Here is a 12,349-nt window from a genome sequence, read left to right as displayed (position 1 = left end):
CAACCGGTTTTTCACCTAAAAATCAACCTTGGCAGATCAGATCCGACACCCATCCAGCACGGGAAACCCCTGCGGGTGGCTGGAGGAGGCACGAACCACTGCTTCCTACAACTGGGGGCATATGCTGGTCCTTGGGGATACCAGACTGTGCCCAAGCATCGCTCGCCTCTCTGCCTCTGGTTCACACCTTCCACAAATCCAGCCCTTGGATGCTGCTGCCGACCCCATTTCCAGGCTGGGGGAAGGAGCGCCCCCATTCACCAACAGGGTTTCCTTCCCTGGCTTTCCCATAAACGATCCTTGAGTGCTTCCAAAGGGGAAGGCACCACCACGTCACGCTGCCGGGACTCGCCCAGCCCGGCGCTTTCCCCACCTCCCAGTGTGTCTCCTCTCCCTCTTGCCTGCCACCAGTGCTGCCTTGTAGGATTTCCTCAGGAAGGAGTTCCTGAAGGCTCCCACACACAAAACAATCAGCTCTAAACAGCCCAAACACTGAGCTGTGCCTTGTGCAGGCACATAGCATCCTCCTCCTCACCGGCACACAGGTCCCTTATACCACAGCCTTCTCAACAAGCATCCAGCAGTATTTCAGGAGATACCTGAGGACCCCCCCTCAATCCCCACCTTCTTCTTGTCTAAGCACCAGGGAGGGATGATCCTGCAAATCCTGACTCACTTTGGCAAGCCCAGCTGCAGATCCTCCTAAGTGATGGGTGGGCATGAGGTACCCCCAAAAACTCACCCAGCTTTAGGGCATTTTCCCTAAGAGCAGCCTTTGCCCCATCCCTGCCTACATGGGACTTAGCCTCAGCCCTTAAGGGCAGTGCCACTACAGCCCCAGGTGGGACTGGGACACCTGAGCCCAACCTACCCTCAGAGCTCCCCCTTTCTGGAGGGGACAGAGCCCAGCTGGAACCAAACGAGGGAGAGGAGGGGATGAAACAGCTTCTCCCTAAACACCAGCTTTGTGTTTGCCCTCCACTCGTGCGTCAAGAGTCACCATCCCATCCCACCCCTCCTCCTCATTTTCCTCCAAAGCCAGAAAATCCATTGCTGCTGCTAAATACCAAGAGCTGCTATTTTTATCCGGACCACGACCAGGGCGTGCGTTATTTTTGGTGTTTAAACTGCAGGCTTTTTTTTTGTGGGAGGGGGAGAGGGAGGGGAAAAGGCAGAAGCATGGGGGAAAAATGAGAGGAATGTTTCTCTGGGAGCAGAGTTTTCCATTGCTTACTTTAAGCCAGACGGGTGTCTGCAAATAGAAATCACCACCAGAGAGCAGAGGAAGCAGCTGGGAAAGAAAGGTGTGATCATGTCTGCAGTCACTCTACCACTCCCACCATACTGAGAAAACCCCAAATAAACGGACCCTGGATACCGGCTGGGTGTTATCAAGGAATAAAGCTCACAGGTGTGTAACAGGGCAAACTGGTACCAAAATTAGATTAATCCAATGAAATAAGGGGGAGGCAAGAGAGTGTTTCTATCTTCAGCATGAAATGAGTAATATTTTCAAAATCAAGTTAGGGGTTGAGGAGGGTCTCAGGAGGAAATTGAAGTTGTCAGGGTGCTTTTTTGGTATGGGAAAGGCTTTGATACAGCATGGAAATAAGGATCTTGGGAATATGGATGGATGGATAGATGGAAAACAGGAGCTGGAGGTGGGATTTGATTTCCATCTGGTCCAAAGCCTGGGCTCAAACTGACATCCCATGAGGTGACAGGAGCTTGCCTGGCATGGGCTCACTCAGTTCCCGTGCTTGAGGGGCACCAGCAAGCAGGGAGACAATCTGGAGCTGCAGTGATTCATCAGCAGCTGAGTCACGGCTTCCTCTCGCCCATTAAAGTTTCTGAGAAACAAAGCACGATTCCTTGGATCCCAGATATGCTACGTGCCAAACAAAACAAGGAGGTGCCAGGTTCAAAATCCCTGCAAATGTATCTTTTTTTCATGCCACGTGGGAAGAAGCCTTGGCACACCTTGCTGCAGGAGACATCCTCAGGGGCAAGCATCACATGCTGTTTAAATTCAAAACATCTCCTATAGACCACTATGGAATTTGAGTTGGAGTTGGAATGGACCCTTAGAGGTCAGCTATGGGGAGGAGGATGCTGGCTTAGAGCAGTGGACTGATTGTATTTGTATATTCTTGCATTAATTCTCAGTTTCTTGAAGTTTATCTGATGCTTCCAGCTCAGTTTCATGGCATCAAGACTCCTTCACAGGTAGCAGCATTCCAAGACATCAGCACTAGCAGTGCCCACCACCTCTGCCACACCACCACAGCCCTCCTGCCTGAAGCCAAGAAGCTGCCAAGGCACCTCAGGGTTCGGGGGGGCCCCCGAAAATCCAGGGAAGGAGCAAGGCCAGCAGCTCCTCCCTTGTCAAGGCCTCTGCCAAATTAAATTAGTGATATGGAAGTGTGGAGCCCCAGGGAGGCTGTTTGCCCAGGGAATGAAGCAAATATCCCAGGTGCCAGGGAGAGGCTGGGCTTTCACTTTCCCAGGCCCAGGGACAGGCATGCTGAAGCCTAATGCTTTCAGATATGCTCACCCTCGGAGAGCTCTGATAATAAATATTTTTAGTCGATCCTATTAGAGGGGGTTCAAAGGTGGCATTGTGCTATCTGGTGCTGTAGAGCGGTCAGATACCCCTCAGGTGACTGTCTGCAGCCAGGTGGCTTCTGTGTGCCCTGGGAAGGGTGTTTTCATAGGGCGATTTGGTACCACAAAAGAGGGAATGGCTGCGGCTCAGTGAGGGGGGAGAGCTGGGATGCAGGGGGTGGGATAGAGTCAGGGAACAAGGATGGGGTGAACTGGGAAATGGAGAGGTGGGATGGAATAAGTCAGGATAGGGTGAACTGGGATATGAGAAACTGGGATGCAGTAAGCCACGTGATGCAAAGCCCAGAAATCCTCATCCTCCAGCATAAAACCAAGGGAAAAGTTCCTGGCATTAAGCAGCAAATCTTCAGGGAAAAATTGCTTGGTGTTTCCCACAGGACATAAGCACCTTCCCCAAGGCTATGAGGAGGCACTTAGCACAAGCTGTAACCTACAATGTGTGTTTCTGAGCATCTCTCACCTCTCCAACTCCAGCACTAGGGTGAAGGCAGCAGGAGGGCAGCAGAGGCTGGCAGCCAACTTACTTCCATCCCTCCACCATCCTCTCTATCCCTCTTCCCTCCTATTCCCAGCACTGCACTGCTCCTGATGCTGCCAAGTCACAGCACAGGGAACGTGAGGCTGTTTTCCAGGAGCCTGGAAGGGTCAGATAGCCCTGGCTAGCCCAGCTCCACAAGTCAGCACCAAGGCTGAAGCAGTAAAGCCAAGCCACTGGCTCTGGAGCATGAAGGGGGGCAAGGAGGGCAAATGTGGAGATTTTGCAATCCAAAAGGACTCAGTCCAACCAGAAAAATTCCAGCAGAACATTTTTCTAGTTGCAGCTTGCCCAGATGTCAGCATCACGACACTGTGTGGAGGCTGTAGAGCCCTGGACTGGAAAGCAGCCGGGATTCAGCAATTTCTGGGTATCACTGCCATGGTGTTGAAAAAGAAACAAGTGGGAGAGAGAGCAGCAAGTGAAGGGTGGGGGTGGCAATCCCAATGGAACTGGGATCACAGTTTGAAAATATTGAATCACAGAATCACTTAAATCAAAAATACCCTCTCAGGTCATGAAGTCCAACCCTTAACCCAGCAATGCCAAGGCCACCACTAAACCCTGCACAGCCAGGAGCGCCTTCCCAGGTTGAAACATCCATCATTATCCATGGTTGCACAGCACCCATGCGGCTCCTGGATGCTGCATCAGCTCAGGCAGTCCCAGGGATGCTCCATCACCTCCTGCCTGGCTGCAGTGTCCCCTCTCCAGGGACAGAGGGTGGCTGTGATGGCAGAGCAGCAGTGACAGCACGCAGGGTGGTGCTGGGTGGAGGTGACGGGGAGCAGGCAGTGCTGAGGGCGTCCAGGGTGGCACTCCTGGCACTGCTCTTGGGGAGCTGGAGCTCTACCCTGCCCTCCCCACCACAGCACGGCACCACAGCACGGCATCACCGCCCTGCAGCCCTCCCTGCTGCCTCCCAAAATCGCTTCTGGGAGAACCTGGGCAGCCCGGCGAGCCGCACGCTTGGCTCCCTCCCTTTCCCCGCAGCAGCTTCGGGGTGGTTTGTGCCCCGTCGCCGCCTCTCTCCCAGCCTAAACCCCGCAGCCCGGCCCGGCCCCGCAGTGTCTGTGTGTCTGTCTGTGTGTGTGTGTGTCCCGCGGCGTGGGTCGGGCCGCAGGGCCGGGGCAGCCCAGGTGGGGCCGGGCGGGCGGCGGGGCCGGCCGGGGGCGGGGGCGGGCGGGCCCGGCCCATTTCCCCACACACAGCCGCCGCGCTCCGGGACGAGCCGCCGGGACGGGGCCGGGCGCTGAGGTAGGTCGGGGGTCCGGGGAGCAGCCGGGAGGGCGATCCCGGGGCTGGGCTTTATCCTGGGTGCCGTGTTACTCAAATCCAGGGCTCTTGTCGGTTTTTAGTTATTTTTTTTTAAGGCCACATCATGTGCTTCGCGCAGCTCGGGGGGTGGGAACGGGGGCTGGGGAAAGAGCGATGAGCAGCTCGGGGGATGTGTGCCCGGGACAGTCCGCCTGGCACCGGGGTTTTGGGGCACCCGAGCTGCGCCCAAAGCCACTGTGGTTTTGAACTCCACAGGATCCTAGAGCGGTTTGATTGGAAGGGACTTGAAGGACACCTCGTTCCACCCCCCTTGCCGTGGGCAGGGACACCCTCCGCTAGACCGGGCTGCTCCAAGCCCCGTCCAGCCTGACCCTGAACACTCCGGGGATGGGGCAGCCCCTGTTTCTCGGGCAGCCCCCAGAGCCGCTCATAACCACAGCCACGAGTGATCGAGCCAGGGCGGGCCATGGCTGGGGGCTGCTGCCCGCCCGGACAGGCAGCACTGCCCGGTCCGTGGTGTGGAGGAGCCCAGGATGGCTCCGAGGAGCTCCCACTGCATCCAGGGATGATGACGGTGGCGCTCACCTAAACTCAGAACTGATCTTTTGGCCGCAGTCTCAGGGATCCGGGGCCGACGGCAGCCGCGCTTGTGCAGACGGCGATGACGAGTGGGCTCCGGGCAGCAGCTTGCAAAATAGTTTCACTTTAACCCTGTTATCCAACATCCATATCAGTAGTTTTCCAAATCGCTCCCTTTAGGGAATGAAAGCATTTACGCGTGGCTTCTGGCAGGAAGGTTGGATGGTGGTGGGAACGAGATGAAGCTTCAGCTGGTCGTGTTTGCTGGGCGGTGGCTTTTGGTGTTTGTCTTTTACGATTGAGGAAGGTCTCTATAGCCTGCCGAGAGTTCTGCAAGACCGCCGGCAAAAGCCTTCTTAGTCACCATTTCCGAAACAGCAACGTGCAATCCCTGCTAAGGAAACTGCTCACCCTCGGTGTCAGGTTTCATCCAGTTTTCCTTTAAGTCTGCAGGTGCAAGCAGGGAAAATAGGTGCCACTGTGTGACAGCATAGCTGTGTCTCTGCTGGGTGGATCAGGGAGCTCACAGGCTGTAACAAAAATTAGCCTCTGCCTGCCTGAACCACAGTTGTCACTGCAATGGAAAGTTGGTATAAAGCTGACATAAAGCCAGTAATAGACGGAAATGGGTGTTTAATAATGCGATTCCTGCTTTGCACTCCTTAGCATCAACTGCACGAAGTGTGGTCTCATCTGCGTGAAGGAAATGGGGGTGGCTGTAGGTCAGTTGATTTCATGTCACCTCCACAAGTCCTGAGTTGCAGCTGGCCACAGAGCACAGGAGGGTTGAAATAATCCAGAAATACTTGGGGCACGCCCCACAGGTCAGTTGCCCCCAGAGCTGCTGCTGCTCTCACTGTGGATGCAGGGAGCACCTTAGAGCAGCCACACTCCTGCCTGAGTCAGGCAGCATCTCAGCTGAGAGGAGCAGGTTGAGCTTTGTGGGTTGGAGGGAACTTCATGAAGACTTAACAGCCTGTTGAGGGTTGGGCCTTAAGAACTTCACTGGCAAAATGACCTCCAGCTCTCTGCCACAGTGACACAGCATAGCAGTTCCAGTAAACTGCAGCTTTTCTGCAAACTCTACCTCCATCCCCAGCCTCTGCGGTTGCTCTGCAGCGCACAGGATGTGGACAAGCCAGCATTGCCAAGGCAACCCCCTCTGTTTGGTTTCCCCATGCACAGGCTGGCAGCCTTTACCCCTCCAGCTCAGCCAGGCAAGCCCTGCACGCCAACGGTTTGAGGTGCCATCGCAAGCCATCCCTCAAAAGGACCTTGTTTTCCACCCACGGCCTCCCATAACTGCAGAGGAGTGGCAGATGCTCCCCACCCTTGCAAGCCAGCTCTTTCGAAGCCGGTGTGGATTAAAGAACCTCATGCTGGATGTGCAATGCTGATTAAAACTTACACAAATGGCACGAAGCCCTGTCGTGCAGAGCTGCCATCAGCTGGAGCCATCCATCCCTGGCCACAGGAGTTCCCAGGCGAGTTTCCATGTCAGCTTTCCCCTGGCTCTGCCAGCACCAAAAACAAAGAGCTCATTTAGCAGGATGCTTCACAGCCCTCTCTGAGACACAGCCCTGTCTCCCAGTACCTCCCTGGCCCTGTTTTTTGGTCCCAAATCTTGACCCAAAAAACAGCTGGCCTCCCAATGGCAGCTCCACATGCTTGCAGCAGGCGGTTCACACCCATCCTGGACCACAGCATGTTCATCCTCTCTCTAAGGGGAGACGTCACACCAAATTGAGCAGCAGCATGGAATTTCCTCAGTGCAGCTCCTCATGGTGCTCTCAGGTTTTCAGCTGGCAATGGGCGGCCTTGGGTAACCCCTCTGCCCTTGGAGTTGCCATCTCCAAACACATCATTTTTCCTACTTTCCCCTCCCCCCATTTTTTTTTTTTTTTTTGTATGACACTGAAGAATCCCATTATTTAGCACACAGACATCCCTTCATCTACAAAACAAAAAGCAATGCACGCACCAGAAAGAAAAGGCATTTGAAAACCAGCTGCATGGCCATGCTGGAGGACGGCCCTGGGATTTGGGTGCTGCTTGGTCAGGACAGGGGCAGGTACCTCCACCTTCCCCTTCCAAGGGATGCACATTTGGCTTGCCCAGGGTGGCCACATATCCCCAGCTGGACACTTCTGAGTGACAATCAGCCAGGGCCTCTGCAGCTCCACTTTAAAGTGGAAACATATCAAAGGGCTTTGCTTTTTTTTTTTTTTTTCTCCCTGTTCTTTTTAACTCTGCAAACAATTAATTACAAGTTTAAAAGGAAGTTCCAGCCCTTCTTCCCTGCCCAGAAGTTTAGAGGCAATAAATATAAAGCAGTTCAGTGCAGGAATAAAACTGTACATCCTGTTTTGTCTGAAATTAAGGCAGTTGTTGTTTGGAGATTTTATGGGTTTTTTACTTGTTTTATGGAGTCCAGTGTATCATAGGCATCCTGTATTCCTGCCTGGATAATGAGCTGTCAGGATACTTATGGATAAGTGGCAAACCTGCATCACATGGATGATAACACTGAAGAAAAGCTGCTCTGTTTATTTATGTTGCAGTCTAACCTTTACTACAGCTGCCCCCAAAAAACCACCTAGGAGAAGATGAAGGTCAGGACAGGGAGCAGGTTTTAAGAAGTGGCTCTCGCTTATCTCCCCTGTGAGCAAAAGCAGATCTGGGATGCTCCCAGTTGGCTCCAGGCAGGGGGTAGGCAGAGGTTGTATGAGATTTGAGTCTCTGAGTGGTAGCCTTTGATTTCTCAGGTGGGGATATTGATGATATTTCTGTCCTCTGTTGAATAGTGGAATGAGGGAATGTGAGGAAGAGCCAGTTTTGATGCAGCAGACTGGACAAAAATCCAGTAATAATAATAATAGTAATAACAATAACCCTAATAAACTTCTTCCAGCCAAAGCCAAAACCACCTCCCAGAGCACCGCATTTCATTCAGGAAATCTCAAATGAGAAGTTTTAGAAAGACACCCAGAGAAATTCATGTTCAAAAGAGAAACCACCAGCTAATTGGGGCCAGCTCAGCTGTGTGCTCACGCAAATCAAAACAATAAATCCACAGTGGTCAGTCTGTTTCTGAGGGACATGGATAAACTCCTTATTTTTAACAGAATCTGAGCCCTTGCAGAATCCCGACTCGAGAGTTTGGCATCTATGCTGAGGGATTCAGCTCTTGAGGTCCTGACAGTCAGGTCTGAAAGTCCCCAGCCAGGGGACACCAGTAAAACCAGACCCTGTACAGTTCTGTAGGTCCCAGGACAGCATTTTGGAAGGCAGGTTTTCCCTTGGGAGCTGCTTTTTTGGGGGCCTGCCCAGGAGTTCCTGCCCAAGCAGCATCACAAGAGCTGTGGTTAGGGCTGGGTGGGACCTGTGGCTGCTTTTTTGGGCGAGGCTGGTGGCTTGGTCTTCCTTTAGGAGTGGGGTGTAAGGGCACAGCGAGGCAGAAGGAAGCACAGTGGTGTTAGCTGGAGAGTCCTAAAACTCTCCCTGCAAGAGAGCATCCCTTAGCAGGTGCCAAACAAGGAATAAATGAGATGCAAAGCAAGGAAGGGCAGTGCTGCAGGCAAGGAGGATTCAGCCAAAACCAGCCTGGGTCCCCTTCCTGTCCCTCCCTTAAGGTGAGAGCTGCTTGAAGAAAAGATAAGGAGTCACAGGGGACAAGTACAGGAGCAACCACTCTAGGACACCTGTGGTGTTCAGGCTGTACCTCTTAAGTTTTTGTTACATGAAAGTGTTGGTTTTCCTTTTACTGTGCCTCAGTTTCCCCTCCTGGGCACATGGGGATTTAAGCATTCCCTCAAGAGGCTGCAGGGCTTGAATCCCAAAGGCTGGCAAAGACACTGCTGTAAAATGCTGCACAAGGGTGAAATAGGGTGTTGGAGCCTGATACTGCCCCTGCCAGCTCTTTACCTGTACAGCCTCTAATCTAGTGACCCCTGTGTTGAAGCAGACCTGCAGACTTGCAGCACAAAGGTCCCTGCTCTACTCAGATGCTTTGCCTGGCCACAGGAGGGGAAGAAAGATGTTAGCAGAGGCAGCAGCTCCCTGCCCCTGCAGGAGGGCTTCCCTGAGAGCCCTGGCACTCAGCAGCACCTCTCCCTCCCTGAGGCAAGAGGAAAACCTTACGTCAAGCCACAGAAATGCTTCTCAGCCCTACCCAAACCCTTGGAGCAATTCCCAGGTGAGGCACAGCAGCAGCAACTCCTCCTGCCAGCCAGCCCTTATCCTCCCCTGCCGCTGCCTTTGTGGCCAGCCCTGGGTACATGGAGCTGTGGGTGCAGGGCTGCTCACTGGCCTCTACCAACTGAGCATCACCTGTGATTGCCACTGACCACAGTCCTCATCCAAAACACAGGTGGTTCAGCCACGGTCCCCACACCAAACCTGCTGGCAGTGCCCAGGGTGCTGGGGCAGCAGGAACAGACCCTGCCTCTGTGCTGCCCATCCCAGACCATGGGCCCTGAGAAACAGCCTGGCCAAAGATACCCTATCCCAGGACTGGGAATGAAGAGGGACTTGTGACATGTGGAGTCCTGGCTCCTGTGGCAGTACGGTGTCTCCACAATGGTCACTGGCCTACATCAGGCAAGTCCCTTCCTAGAGTCCCTTCCTAGAGCTTCTCCTGCAGACAATATTTCATCTGCTACAAAACAAGCCTTACAAAGGGCTGATAAGAACTCCATGCTGTAATTGCTTAGCCAGGGCTGATGTGTAAATCCAAAGGGGCAGGATTTGTGCTTGGCTAAATTCCTAGGCAAGTAGGGATGTCCAAAGCCCTCCCTCACCCATCCCCACAATCAAGAACAAACCCCAGGAGATAGGAGGCTGTGTCAGATGAAGACACACCAAGGGACATAGCAGGCAGCACAGTCCTTCCCCCATGGCTCCAGGCCCCTCCAAGGCAGGAGACATCTTACCCTGCTGAGACTTAGGCTGTTCTGGCAGCTCCATGGAGAAAACTGCTGAGGGAGCTGATCCATGTGGTTTCTTGTCTCTGCAGGCACCATCCAAGGACTCTTGTGGAGCCCACTAGCTGCTTACAGGAGCTGAGCATATCTCAAGGTGCCTTTCAAGCAGAGGGAGCAGCACAGGCAGCCTACTCAGGAGCTGACATGCAGCAGAAGATCAGCTCTTTCTTTAATTCCATCTTGGAGCTCATCCGTACCAAGCATGAGGAAGGCGTCTTCAACACCGTCTGCCTGGCTGTGCTCTTGGGTCTACCCTTTGTTGTCCTCCTTGCTTTCATTTTCATCTGCTGCCACTGCTGCTTCTGCAGAAGGAGGGGAGAAAGCACAGGGAAAGGTGGTTCCAGCAGCAATGGGCAGCTGCATGCCGAGAGGAACAAGAAGAAAAAGAAGAAGAAGAAGAAGCAGGATGAAGAGGATCTGTGGATCTCAGCTCAGCCCAAGCTGCTCTTGCTGGACAAGAGACCCTCCTTGCCCATCTAGCAGACAGGAGGGTGTTCAGGTCCTCTCCTCTGAGATGGCACCATTCCTTTCACCTATGCACCAGGAGGGGCGAGGAGATACCAAAGCTGCTGCCACTTTATGGTGACTTCCAACAGAGGCTGACCCCAGCATGCTGAAGGGCCAACAGGAAACAAGGCACAGGCTGTGCAAGCCTCTTCTCCCCCACCATGACAGCATGCCCCAGGGCAGAGACCCCTGCAAAGGACAGGTGAGCACACAAGGGTGACCTGCCACCGGGTCCTACGTCCCTCCTGCCATGAGCACAGTGCACACACGTGGGGCTGGCACACAGCGAAGGGTGTGCCAGGCTCTCCCTCTGCATCACCTGCCAGCACACTTGCTGTGGCATGGACAAGGGTGCACAGGACAATGCTCACCCACCGACCAAACCACCTGCACACTCGCCCTGCTGTGAGTGAAGCAGGCACAGACACACCTCCTTTGCTTGCCCTGCCATGGAGATGGCACAGCTTCACTGTCGAGGCTCCGTCCAAACCCAGCTCGCTTTATAGACACAAAGCTGAGTTACCCCACAGCTCAAAGATGTGCCATCTACCAGGCCACCAAACCAAAGTCTCTTGTGAGCACCTGAAGCTAGATGCCCTCAGCACAACCTTAGAGACCTCAGACACCGTCCTAAGGCAGCACAGCAGAAGGATGTCTTGCCACCTAGGCTAGGGGCAGGCAGGAGAGAGGAGGCTGCCACACCAGCCCTTTTGCACCAGCACTTAAGAAAACACCTTCCTTGAAAGACTGTTTTATACAAACTTGCCATTAAAGAGCCCACCATGCTACTGCAAGAGCAGAAACACAACCTGAGGCTGTGTAAAGGCTTTGCTACGGGCATTAGAGTTATTTATTGAACGACTACTAAAGAAGAGCAGGACCAAAGGCCCCTCTGGAGCAGGGCCAGGGACATGGAAGCAGTATTGAAGCGGCAGACATGGTTTCCTGGCACACTCAGCTATCACCTCTCCCTGCAGCCCTTGTGCCACGTGTGAGACACACACGGACCCGTGAGCAGGTGCTGCCCCAGCTGATGCCAGCTCTGTGTGCTGCACTGAACGTTTCTGTATGGCTGTCAGGCTGACCAGCTCTGGGATTTTGAATGTGCTGTAGAAGCAAAGTAAATTCCATGTGCACAGTCATGCCTTACACAGGGATATATTATACAGCCATCTCTCCATCCTCATGTTCCTTGCAAAGATGATTCAGCTGGGCACAGCAGCTAACAGGACCACACACAGCTCTCATTCCTGCTCTGCTTCCCACCTGCCCCACCCTGGCTTGTGTTCCCATCCTCTGTCCCTTGAGCTGGGAGTCTCCTGTGCTCCCCACCCTCTGCCCCACCAGGCTCTGTCTCCCCCATCTCTTTTTCCACTGAGGGGTGCATGTGTGTGATGAGAAGCCTCATCACATCTGGGTTTTGCCCTGTCTGTACACTGGATGTCTTCCTTCCATTTTCTTCCAGTTCTTAAGCTGCTGGAGCAGACCAGAGCTGCCAGCCAGAGCCAGGCATCTGGGGAACAAGCAGCCAAGCCCACGTGGGCAAGCCTGGACAGAGCTCCTGGGCACAGCTGCTTCCAGCCCAGGCAAGGGTGATGCCACCTTCCCCTCACTTGGAGGACAAAGCCACCCACCAGCTGGAAGCAGCTGCTTGTGCCACCCAGTCCCAGCACAGCCTGTTTTGTCCAAGGCAGGCAGGACTGTGATGGTCACATCATGTCACAGGGTTTGGCTGCGTGTCACAGGGTTTTGTGCTGGGAACAGCCATGAGGCTGGGCTCCTCCTCACACAGCCCTTTAAATTGACCCCATATGTGCCTTATTTTCCAGTTTGCTTTGTCACC

The 12,349-nt window shown here is 53.8% G+C and overlaps 1 protein-coding gene across 1 annotated transcript; it reads left to right on the top strand.

The window, feature by feature from the left end:
* Nucleotides 1–3,541: 3,541 nt before the first annotated feature.
* Nucleotides 3,542–11,672, top strand: KIAA0040 (KIAA0040 ortholog). The gene is made up of 3 exons (XM_038143690.1): nt 3,542–3,581; nt 4,033–4,417; nt 10,032–11,672. Exons 1-3 carry the CDS (start codon nt 3,542–3,544, stop codon nt 10,477–10,479), a joined length of 873 nt encoding a protein of 290 aa, XP_037999618.1. The 3' UTR covers nt 10,480–11,672.
* Nucleotides 11,673–12,349: the final 677 nt, after the last annotated feature.

Source organism: Motacilla alba, chromosome 8 (genome assembly GCF_015832195.1).
Source record: "Motacilla alba alba isolate MOTALB_02 chromosome 8, Motacilla_alba_V1.0_pri, whole genome shotgun sequence".
Lineage (NCBI taxonomy): Eukaryota > Metazoa > Chordata > Aves > Passeriformes > Motacillidae > Motacilla > Motacilla alba.
Note: the sequence above shows the minus strand (reverse complement) of the source record. Positions and strands in the feature narration are given on the sequence as shown.